The sequence below is a fragment of the Aegilops tauschii genome, chromosome 4 (genome assembly GCF_002575655.3).
Source record: "Aegilops tauschii subsp. strangulata cultivar AL8/78 chromosome 4, Aet v6.0, whole genome shotgun sequence".
In the NCBI taxonomy this organism is placed as follows: Eukaryota; Viridiplantae; Streptophyta; class Magnoliopsida; order Poales; family Poaceae; genus Aegilops; species Aegilops tauschii.
Window position 1 is genome coordinate 46,792,925 of NC_053038.3, and position 11,723 is coordinate 46,804,647.

The following is an 11,723-nucleotide window of genomic DNA, read 5'->3' on the forward strand; positions in this document are numbered from 1 at the left end:
GAACTCGAGCTTGTCAAGAAGATGATCATAAGCTCCAAATCTCACTAGGAGAAAACCAAACAATAACCAAGAAAGATGATGCAAGCATGCAATGGTTTGAGCTCTGTACGAACGATACGATCAAGCTACTCACTTGAGAGCCCTCCTTGATAGTACGACAATCGATCCTATAACCCGGTCTCCAAACTACCACCATGAGACCGGTAAAATAGAGAACCTATCAAGGCCAAACATTTGCCTTGCACATAGTCCACTTGAGCTAGATGATGACGATCTTAACTACCTCAAGTTGGACCATCTTTCTTGATTGCATTGGCTCGATGAAGACTAGATGTTTGCTCCCCCATACTCTACTATGGGTGAGCTGCTCTTTGGCACATCTTATCAAGTCCATTGACACCACAATGGACGTCAAGCTTCAAGGATGATCTCCTTGTGATGCTCCACTTGAACTTGCACACTGCAATCTAACCCCACAAAGAACTCTCACGAATACCATGGGTTAGTACACAAAGCGTAATGGACAATGCTTATCATACCATGGGACCACTTGATCCCTCGGTACATCTTGTACGCTTTGTGTGTTGATCAACTTGATTCACTCTTGACTTAGTCTTGATCAACCTTGAATCTTTCCAACTCTCTTCATTTGGATGATGTCTTGAAGGTAGACATGAATGATCACACACTCTTCTTCTTCAAGACATGCTTGCAATAAGCTCAACACTCACATGACCAATCTTTGGATAATTCCTTAATAGCACCTTGGTCAACTCACAAACTCCTTGAAACCAACACATGGACTTCAAGAAAAGCATATGGACAAATCCTTCAAATATAACTCAATGCAACCATTAGTGCATAGAGAATGTCATCAATTACCAAAACCACACATGGGGGCACCGCATATCCTTTCACAATGATTATCAAACCTATCGCTTCTTTTCTCATTTGAAAATCGAAGCAAATTGAAATCCCCACCTATAAGAACGGTATAGGGATTATCTTTTGCTAGATTAACCAATTCACGGAGAAAATCGGCCTTGAACTCATCCTGGGCTGCCCCATACACGGCGAGAGGGTCCATGTGAAGTTGTCGGCCTTGTTGCGAATATGGAGTTTAACGTGAAACTCACTATCCGAACTAGCCAAAACATCAATAGTCGTTGCATTGAAATATTTGTACAACATGATTATGGACGAAGAGTGATATTTATCTTATTTATTTTAGGTACTTTGGATATAGGATAAAAAAAACAGGGGCGGACATTTGGTGTATAGGACTGGATGCCGCCCCCATATCCACTACTCACGGATATGTCTAGACGTGTCCGCAGACGTTAGGGTGTCTGTTTTGATGGACGACATTGAAGATGCATTAACTCCTCAAAAGTTACTTCCGGGCCATAAATTTGAGTCTCAGGGGATCTGCTAGAGATGCTTAGTCGGCCGAATATCCAATTCTGGACCCGGGCTCATCTGCACTCGGTGAACAGTGAAATTTAAAAAAATTAGAAAAAATAAAAAATGTTTTTTTTCATGGGAGGTGTTTGAGTGTATGAGGTGCGTGCCAAAATTTCAAAGGGGCTGTTTGGTTGCTGCCCTGAGTCAAATTTGCCTGACCTGAAGGTTTCCTGGGACGTGCCTGAACCCTGTTTGGTTGGGGGAGTTGGTGTCCTGAGCCACCAAGTTGTAGCCTGGCCTGTAAAAGCTGACTGAAGCAATTAGCAAGACCTGGCCACCGGCAACGTAGTTAGCCTGAGTCAGGCCTCCTATTTATATCGCCTGACTCTGCCTGCCCCAATGCCTGACATTAAAATAGTATTTCTTTGAGATAGACCGAATGGGTGTGAAGTTATTTATGCACTAACTGTACTGGAACATGGTGGCATAGCTCAGGCGCAAACCAAACAGCACATCTCTCCGGCTGCCTGGTCAGGCTACCTTCACTCTGATTTTCAGGCTACCTTTAGGCTCCACATTTTCTCAGGCATACAACTCAGGGCAGCAACCAAACAGCCCCTTGGACATTTGAATAGCTCTTGGAAAAAAACAAAATCGGGTCCAAATAGTACACAAACAGTAAATATTTTCACAAAATTGTCTTTTTTGCTGAGAGCTACTTAGACATTCAAATGCTCTAAAATCTGGCACGGACACACACTCACATCTTTCTCCATAAAAAAAGCAGAATTTTTTGGATTTATTTAGTATTTTTAATGATTTTTTTGTTTATTCCCGGGCTCATTTGAGCCGATATGTGCGGGTCCATCATCAGCCCTCTCTGCACTTTCGTTTGTTTTCCTCGCAAAACATGTCATAAGCTGGACCCTACGGATAATACCGAACAGAGCGTCAACATATCAACATATCAACTGACAGCTAGAACAAATAAGTCCAAGTTCAGCTACCAGCTTAAGGAGAACACCATCAGGAAAGCAGATGGCGTATGAAGGACCGATCGCTGTTAGGGAAAAGGCAGTCAAAAGAAGAAGAAACACTGAAAGCGAAGATGGCAAAGACGATCCCCGTAAACTGCGTATCGTATGGCATAAATTTCTGCCAGCAAAAATGGTACATTAGTGCAGAATGCGATCTAGGATTACTCTCAGGTGTGTCACTGCTGATCACTATCTACGGTTGATCATTTCCCCGATTATAGAACAGGACTATACAGAAAGCAGTTCACACAGTAACTAACTTGTCAGTTACAGCATTTGATTTGGAAGTTGCATGTAGGTGCTCGAATTAGGCCGGCACCCTCCAACAATCATCCGACCGTAGGCCGCAAAGGCGTTCTCAGGGCTGCCAGAAACACTGTAGCCCCGGATAAGTGCGTTGTATGTGAAAACATTGGGCTTCCAGCCTTTCGCCAGCAGTTCTTCGTACATTTTGCCGGCTTCCGCGGCCTTGCCCGCTTTCCCCAGGTAGAGGATCAGTGAGTTGTACGTGTACAGGTTCGGGGCGATTCCTTTCTTCTCCATGTCATCGTAGAGGGCGAGTGCTTCCTCTAGTCTTCCAGATTTACCTAGACCGTGTATGAGCAAGTTATAGGTGATGAGGTCAGGCTCAAGTCCCATATCTGTCAGCTGTTTGAAGTAAGACAAGCCATCATTCAACCGCCCATCTGCGCAGAGGGTGTCGATGACAACTGTGTATGATTTTATATCTGGGTTTATCCCCTGCTCCACCATGTTCTCAAAGAGCTCACAAACTTTCTCTGTGTCACCTGCTAATCGATATCCATTGAGCAGAATGTTATAGATGGCGCAATTGGGCTCGCAGCCACACTCCACCATCTCATCGAAAAGAGCTTCTGCATCTTCAACATTTCCATCTTTCAACAGCCCATCAAGAAGAGGACCATATGTACATGGGGTGGGAGAGAAGCCTTCGCTCATCAGCTGGTAGTATAAGTTTATAGCCTCGTCCAACATTTTTGATTTTACAAGACCCGAAATGATTGTGTTATAGGTAACATAAGTTGATTTGTATCCCTTGTTATGCATCTCTTCCTGGACTTTCAGCATATCCTCAATCCGCATCGACTTCCCCATGGCATCGAGAATCAAATGGTAAGTAAACTCATCAGGGTCACATCCGAGTCTCTTCATCTCAGAGAACAACTCTTCAGCGATATCAATCAGGTCTTCATCCACAAGGCCGCAAATAAGAGCATTATATGACCCAACTTTTAGCGAAACACCAAAATTCTCAAACTTCTTGGCAAGTTCATGTGCCGCCAGAGCCTCCTTATGCTTGCAAAGGTGCCTAATTATTGGGCACAAAAACAAATCATCCAGAAGAATGCCACTTGATGCTATGTTTTCGGCAAACTCAATTGACTTCTCTGTACCATCCCTCTTCAGTATCCCTTCCATCAGTGAGTGGACCGAAGATCTATCCACTTTAGAATCAGGTTGAAGAATATACTCTTTAACAATATGCAGAGCTTCCTTCATTAACCCACTCCTCACAAAACTCGGGAGGATAGTACACACTGTTGCGTAATCTGGAGCAAGAACCTTTTTCATCTGACAAAACATCCAGAATGCCTCATCCAATCTGTCCTCTTTAACAAGACCATACATCACAGTGTTGTAAGATGAAAGGTCAGGCATGCAAACGTTCATCGTCATACTGTATAGCATGCCCAGTGCATAGTTCACCTCCCCATTTTTGCAGAGACAATCCAGAACAGTGTTGTACGTTATTACATTAGGTGGAAAGCTATTAGAGTTCATTCCTTCAAGCAGTTGCATCACCTCCTTGACTTTACCTTCTCTTCCTAATCCTGCCAAAAGTGTGTTGTAAGTACAGTCAGTGGGTTCAAGGTTCATTTCTTTCAGTTCATAGAAGATTTTCCAGGCTTCATTTCCCCTGCCTGCCTTGTAGAGCATATCAATCAAAGAATTCATTGCAAGAACATCAGGAGCACATCTGTTTTCGATCATTTCAGAGAAGATCTTCATGGCCTCATCAGCATTCGATGCCTTGCTGCAACACTTGATCATCATCGTGTAGGTGATATTATCTGGAGAAATTCCCATAGCTTTCAATTCATGGAAGACCCTTTTTGCCATTCCCAGCCGCCCAGATTTAGCAAGACCATACAAAACAGCATTACCAGCAACAACATCGGGAACAATCCCTTTGCTCTTCATAAGCTCATACCTTTTAAGTGCTTTCAGAGATTCGCCAGATTTTCCATAGTAATTTATGAACAGAACATGTGTGTAGCCATTAGGAGTAGGACCATGAATATTCATATGGTTGAGCAGCTCCAGAGCACGGTTGAACCTATCAGCTTTAAGAAATCCAGATATTAAGGAGTTGTATGAATACTGCTGAGGTACAATACCCTTTTGTTTCATCTCATCGAAAACATCTGAGGCTTCATCGACCCTCCCAACTTGGCACAATGCATCGACAGCTGCAGTATAAGCAACGACATTGTCGTTATACCCATCAGCTTTCAATGCATTCCATATCTCACTTACTGACCGCGAGTCACCATTGTCGCCGCACTTGTCTAGGAGAGTAATGTAGGTCACTCTATCAGGCTTTTGATCACTCGCTTTCATCTTCCAAAATACATCCTTGGCATCAGCAAGTCGACCGGCATCACAGAGAATCTGTATAAGCACAGTATTGGTGACAACATCGGGCTTGCAGCCCTCTTCCTCCATTTTGCGAAGAATTCTATACGCCTCCTCTAATCTCCCAGCTTGGCCAAGAACCCGGATACAGATGGTGTAGCTGTACACATTTGGCCTCACTCCACGAGCCTCCATCTCGCCCAACAGCCCAACAACAGTCTCAGCGTCCCTCCTCTTCCCAAACGCCAGCATCAGCACGGAGTAGGTCCTGACAGTCGGCACGACACCATCCGCCGCCATCGCCTTGTACACCTCCATGGCCTCCCTGTCGAACCCAGACTTGACGAGGAAATAGATGAGGCCATTGTAGGTGTAGGCGTTCAAGGCAATCCCGGCCTCCTTCATCACCGGCAGGGCCACCGGCGCGCTCCGGAGGCCCCCTTCGACGCCGACCGCCCCGAAGATGGTGCAGAAGGTGCCCACATTGGCCTTGACGATCTGCCTCTGCATTACGTCGAACACCTGGGCCACGTCCCCGACCCGGCCGTGGGCGCGCATCAGCTCGAGCATGTAGTTGCACGACTCCGTGGTGTGGGCGACCCTGGGCTGCCGCGCGACGGACCTGAACAGCTCGAGGGCCTCCGCCGGGTCAGCGGCGGCGGCCGACCTGAGCATGTGGACGACGTTCCCCGCGTCGCCAGGCCGGCCCACCCGTTCGCCGGAGGGCGGCGCCGCGAGCTGGCGGCAGCCGGCGCGGCTGCTCGGCCGCGTCCTGGGCGGGGCGGTCAGGAACCCGGGAGGAGTCCTGGAATTCTGGGCCCGAGGTGTCCCGGCACCGGCCACGCCGCCGCCGCCGCTTACGACTCCCGAGCAGCAGAGCTCCATGGTGCCCGCCCGCGCCCCGTTCTCCTGCGGCGGCAGAAGCAGGCAACAGCTGGAAATTTCAGAGGGCGAGCTGAATACTGGATTGGGAGATTGCAGTGCAAGCCTTCAGTCCCCGTGGACTCACCTGGCGCTGGCGGTGGAAATGGAGGCTGGCGGTGGACGGAGGTGGGAGACGGTGGGGAGATAACGAACCAGGAACCAACCTCACCGGGAAGCCACAGGACGAGGATGTTTTTTTCCCTCCTTTCAAGAAAAAACTTGGATTCCGGTCCTCTAGGATATTTTTCTTGGGCCAAGGGTTTTCAAGAATTGGTGTTCGAAGCTGCGATTATGGAACATATAAGAATAACAATCAAAGACATTTTTTTTAGAAACATCGATTACAATATGAATGCATACACCCACACTCACATCACACACACGCACTCTACTCAAGGTCGAATCGAACTTACGGAGCTTAAAGATTGCAATATTTTGCTTGGGCCCTGGAGAACCATGGGTCCATGCCTCCATGATATACCTGGCCACGGGAAACCCGCACTATTAGGAAAATGCTTATACATAGAATTTTAGTAGTAGCGCATGTTTGGGCACCCACGCTACTGGTATTTACCAGTAGCGCCGGCCAAAACGGGCGCTACTGCTACTGAGTAGCAGCAGCGCTGGTTGGCGTGGGCCGCGCTGCTGTTTAGCGGGCCGCCGGGGCCAAAGGGTAGGCCACTTAGCTGTAACGTGTGTTTTGCGCCAGCGCTACAGCTAGTGGGCTTAGCAGTAGCGCTGGCCCATTGCCCGCGCTGCTGTTAAGCCCACTCCCTCTCACTCAGCTCACTCACACTCCACACTCCACACTCCTCCCTCAATCCCCCGTGCGCCGCCGTCGACCCCCGCACGCTGCCGTCCCCCGAGCGCGGCCCTCCTCCCTGCTTCGGCCGCCCTCGCCCACGTCGGCCCTCCTCCCCGCCGACCGCCCTCCCCCGCGTCGGCCTCCTCCCCCGCCGGCCGCCTCGGCCCCCGCGCCGGCTCTCCTCCCGCGCCGGCCCTCCTCCATCGAGAGGTACTCCTCCCTCCTTCCTCCTCCTCCCTCCCTCCCTAGTTATAGTTATTAGAGTAGTTATTTTGAATCCTATGTAGTTGAAAAAATGTAGGTTATTAGAATAATGTAGGTTATGATCGAACCCTAGTTAGGACAGATTAGGTATGTGAAGGAAGTATGCCCTAGAGGCAATAATAAAGTTATTATTTATTTCCTTATATCATGATAAATGTTTATTATTCATGCTAGAATTGTATTAACCGGAAACATGATACATGTGTGAATACATAGACAAACAGAGTGTCACTAGTATGCCTCTACTTGACTAGCTCGTTGATCAAAGATGGTTATGTTTCCTAGCCATAGACATGAGTTGTCATTTGATTAACGGGATCATATCATTAGGAGAATGATGTGATTGACTTGACCCATTCCGTTAGCTTAGCACTCGATCGTTTAGTATGTTGCTATTGCTTTCTTCATGACTTATACATGTTCCTATGACTATGAGATTATGCAACTCCCGTTTACCGGAGGAACACTTTGTGTGCTACCAAACGTCACAACGTAACTGGGTGATTATAAAGGTGCTCTACAGGTGTCTCCAAAGGTACTTGTTGGGTTGGCGTATTTCGAGATTAGGATTTGTCACTCCGATTGTCGGAGAGGTATCTCTGGGCCCACTCGGTAATGCACATCACTATAAGCCTTGCAAGCATTGCAACTAATGAGTTAGTTGCGGGATGATGTATTACGGAACGAGTAAAGAGACTTGCCGGTAACGAGATTGGACTAGGTATTGAGATACCGACGATCGAATCTCGGTAAGTAACATACCGATGACAAAGGGAACAACGTATGTTGTTATGCGGTTTGACCGATAAATATCTTCGTAGAATATGTGGGAGCCAATATGATCATCCAGGTTCCGCTATTGGTTATTGACCGGAGACATGTCTCGGTCATGTCTACATAGTTCTCGAACCCGTAGGGTCCGCACGCTTAAAGTTCGATGACGGATTATATTATGAGTTTATGTGTTTTGATATACCGAAGGTAGTTCGGAGTCCCGGATGAGATCGGGGACATGACGAGGAGTCTCGAAATGGCCGAGACGTAAAGATCGATATATTGGACGACTATATTCGGACTTCGGAAAGGTTCCGAGTGATTCGGGTATTTATCGGAGTACCGGAGAGTTACGGGAATTCGCCGGGGAGAAGTATTGGGCCTTATTGGGCCATACGGGAATAGAGGAAAGAGGCCAAAAGGAAGGAGGCGCGCACCCCCCCTCTGGTCCGAATTGGACAAGGGGTGCAGCCCCCTTTTCCTTCTCCCTCTCCCCCTGTTTCCTTCTCTCCTACTCCAACAAGGAAAGGAGGAGTCCTCACTACTAGGAAAAGGCCTACTAGTGGCGCACCAGTTTTGCCTACTAATGGCGCACTACTGGTGCGCCACTAGTACCACACCACTAGTATTTTTTACTAATGGCGCACCACTGGTATACTAATGGCGCACCAGGCAGTGCGCCATTAGTATAGGCCACGGTGCGCCATTAGTATGCCTCCCAGGGGCCATATTTACCCATGTGCCTAGCCATACTAATGGCGCACCGCGGGGTGATGCGCCATTAGTATCCTTTGGCATACTAATGGCGCACTGCGGGGTGATGCGCCATTAGTATCCTTTGGCATACTAATGGCGCACTGCGGTGTGATGCGACATTAGTATCCTTTGGCATACTAATGGCGCGCGTTGGGGTGATGCGCCATTAGTATGTATATTAGGGATTATTTTTTTTCTTTTCTAATTTTTGCACAGATTATAAAATATATTATTGGACAGAATATAAGCAGCACCACACAACAACAGCAGATTCATCGAATACAATAGAAGATTAGTCTCCAAATATAATTCATCATATTAGTCTCCGAATTCAAAAGACCGAACAAAGATAGAACATTACAAGTCTCGAGACCGCGAGTAGCGAGTTTGTCTTCACATTACAAGTCGATATCGATCATCTAAACTACCATCACATAGAAAAGAGCTGCGGTCATCACGATGAGCATCATCACGATGAAACTGGTCTTCATCCGGTTCCTCCAGCGCTCCCTCCTCTCTCCCGCTAGATAGCGCGCGTATCTAGATTCCGCCTCCGCCCTAGTGGTGTACCCTTTGTAACTGTTACCGCTGAAACGGTGAACCTGTCTCCGACACTCCTCCCAGTCGTCGTAGACTCCGGGAACCTTACCCTTGTACACGACATATGACGGCATCTCTATGCACTAGCCAAACAACAGACAATACATAAGCAATATATAAGTATGCAACAAAAGGATCGGAAGAGAAAAGCAAGACATTAATAGCACGATTCATGGTCCTACTAATAAATAGCATCGATTACATCTAAGTTGAACGAATGTCCAAACCAAAGAGACATACAAGTTCATTAAAGTTTAATTACAACATGAGCTAATCAATGTTTCAGAACTACACATAGCATCACTACTTTCGACTCGACTCATGGGACCGGAGCGTGGATGAAGCCGCCGTCTGTCGTGATGGTCATGAAGTCGCGGGCGTTGTCAGCCTGCATTTGTAGCGTTGTGTCTATCTCACTGTTGGACAGTTGAAATTTGAGGTAGAACTGCCCCGAGGTACGAAGGACATCTTGATGGATGATTTCTGCAAACTCCTACTGGATGCGAAAGAATTCTTGTCGGATGTCCGCGTCCTGGATTGCCGCCAAGCTTGCGGCCCAATATTTGAGATTATTTGGTAGCAGAAGGTGATTATGGTCCCGTACGATCGCCCGCATGTGATGGAGGGCGTAGTAGGCATCCTTCTGACCGCCAGGCGGCTGCTTGACGCAGGGGAACGTCGTATTGTGGGTGAACACGTGCCTGCCGTACCTACGAGATGGCCTCTTAAAGGTGCCTCCAGATGCGGCGTAGCCGGGGAGAGCATCATCAAGAACTTTCTTGATATTTGTGTAGTCTATCTTGGAGTCACGGTCCGGGTCGAAATACGTGGCCATGGAATATTTCGGGCTTAAGAGGATGAGTGTGCAATGTGTGTCACTGCACAGAACACAGAATGTTAGAAAAAAAAGAACGATCGAAATCTAAGAAATCATATGTTACGGGGCGGTTAGGAGATGACTTACTCAGGAAAGTAAGGCACGAGGAAGTTATCCTTATCTGGGTTTGCCAGAATGACGCCTTCGAGGTGTGAACTCGCGACTTGCCGGTCCCTAGCGCTGCCCAAGATCTTGGCACGCATGTAGAAGGGGTCGACTATCACAATGTCCGGGGTCTTGTCTCTAATGATCCGCATCTCCATACTCAGCGAAAACAGCTGAACGAAGGTGTAGTGCAGCGGATGAAGGTTAAGCATAGCAAAGATGTCATCAAACCGCAGGACGATCGTACCCCCGACGACGCTATCCACAAAGCCCTTGCCCTCTGGCACCTTGGCCACGAAAACCGGGTATGCCACATCATTCTCTCTGAGACGCCGCTTCTCCAAAGAAAGAACACTGTCATGGAGACTCCGCATAGCACCGGTTGCAGCATTGAGCATATTTGTCGGTAGCATCGGCCTACCCGCCACATGCACCCTCCTCGAGATATCCTTAGGTGAAGGTGGCCCGTCCTGAGCACGGATCGTACTCGGTGCCGGCTGGCTCGCACTGGCGCCCTTGTTAGTCTTTCGTTTCCGTCCCTTCTTCCTGATCTGCTGTAATGGGATCGAGTTCTGCTCACAGACCGCCTTCTTGAGCGTGTTGGGGCTGATAATATTTGGCACCTCAGCTATCTGAGGCTCGGTGAAGGCGGCAGCTGGAGGCGTCTCCTGAGAACTGAACAACAGACGACGCCTGTTGCAATTGGGTTTCTCCGCCATACCAGCTAGATCGCAGTCGTCTTTTTCAGGGTTGGGTTCTTGAGAAGGAGGCCCGCAGAACTCGTCACCATACCCATGTTCGGCAAAGTACTTATCGACGTTGGAAAATGTACCGCCGTCGTTGTCGTCGTCGTCCGGATCCTGTGCCATATGCATGTCCGGATCCTGTGCCATAGGGATGTCCGGCATGTCCGGTAGCGTTGCGGCGTTCTTGCCATGGCTTGGCGCTGGCACGACTAGCGGTCTTGTCTGTGGGGTGGTGTCCCCCGCCCCAAACGAATCTGGCTCTTCGGCCAAAGCAGGGGCCAGCTTACACAGGCGCTGAGGGTCATCACATCATCTTCGTCGGCCCCAGCGGGTCGAATCGGAGGTAACAACTCGTCGCAGCCTGGCAGCACCCGAACCAGTTCAACCCTATACAAGGTGGGTGGCATCGGATTACCGTGGAACACGTGGTTGCCCGGTTGAACGATTCTGCCCTTGGCGATATCGACCAACTCGCCGCCCATGAAGTGCAGGAGAGTGCAAGGAACATCGGTGGCGCCCTGCGAAAACATGTAGGGCGTCAGGGATGCCCAGTCAAAGGCAAGGAGATGAAGTCATCGGCCGAGAGGCTTAGTTACCGTGATGCCGTCAAGCTCGGCTAATGTCGAGGCACCGCCAATGGCGGGCGTGCGCGTGCAACTGACGGAGGGGCCGCTTGATGGCGAGGTGCCGGCCGGCGTACACCCGGGTGCATTAAGCTCCAATGCCCGTGTCGGCGCCGGAGACACGAATACCGCCTCCGCCGGAGACACCAA

At 48.8% G+C, this 11,723-nt stretch overlaps 1 protein-coding gene across 2 annotated transcripts; it reads right to left on the bottom strand.

Annotated features, from left to right (window-relative positions):
* Positions 1–2,513: 2,513 nt before the first annotated feature.
* LOC109785261 (uncharacterized) lies at positions 2,514–6,253 on the bottom strand. Of its 2 annotated transcripts, none has more exons than XM_020343858.4 (2): positions 6,109–6,253; positions 2,514–6,008 (listed from the first exon to the last, which is right to left on the bottom strand). In XM_020343858.4, the coding sequence occupies exon 2, from the start codon at positions 5,982–5,984 to the stop codon at positions 2,709–2,711; it is 3,276 nt and encodes a 1,091-aa protein (XP_020199447.1). In that variant the 5' UTR covers positions 5,985–6,008; positions 6,109–6,253; the 3' UTR covers positions 2,514–2,708. The 2 variants fall into 2 exon arrangements, with proteins under 2 accessions (XP_020199447.1, XP_020199448.1); XM_020343859.4 differs by having other exon boundaries at positions 2,514–6,033; positions 6,109–6,212.
* Between the last annotated feature and the right edge of the window lie 5,470 nt (positions 6,254–11,723).

What these genes read in the sequence shown, in the direction of transcription:
- LOC109785261 (XM_020343858.4), bottom strand. Translation starts at nt 5,984, where the DNA reads ATGGAGCTCTGCTGCTCGGGAGTCGTAAGCGGCGGCGGCGGCGTGGCC.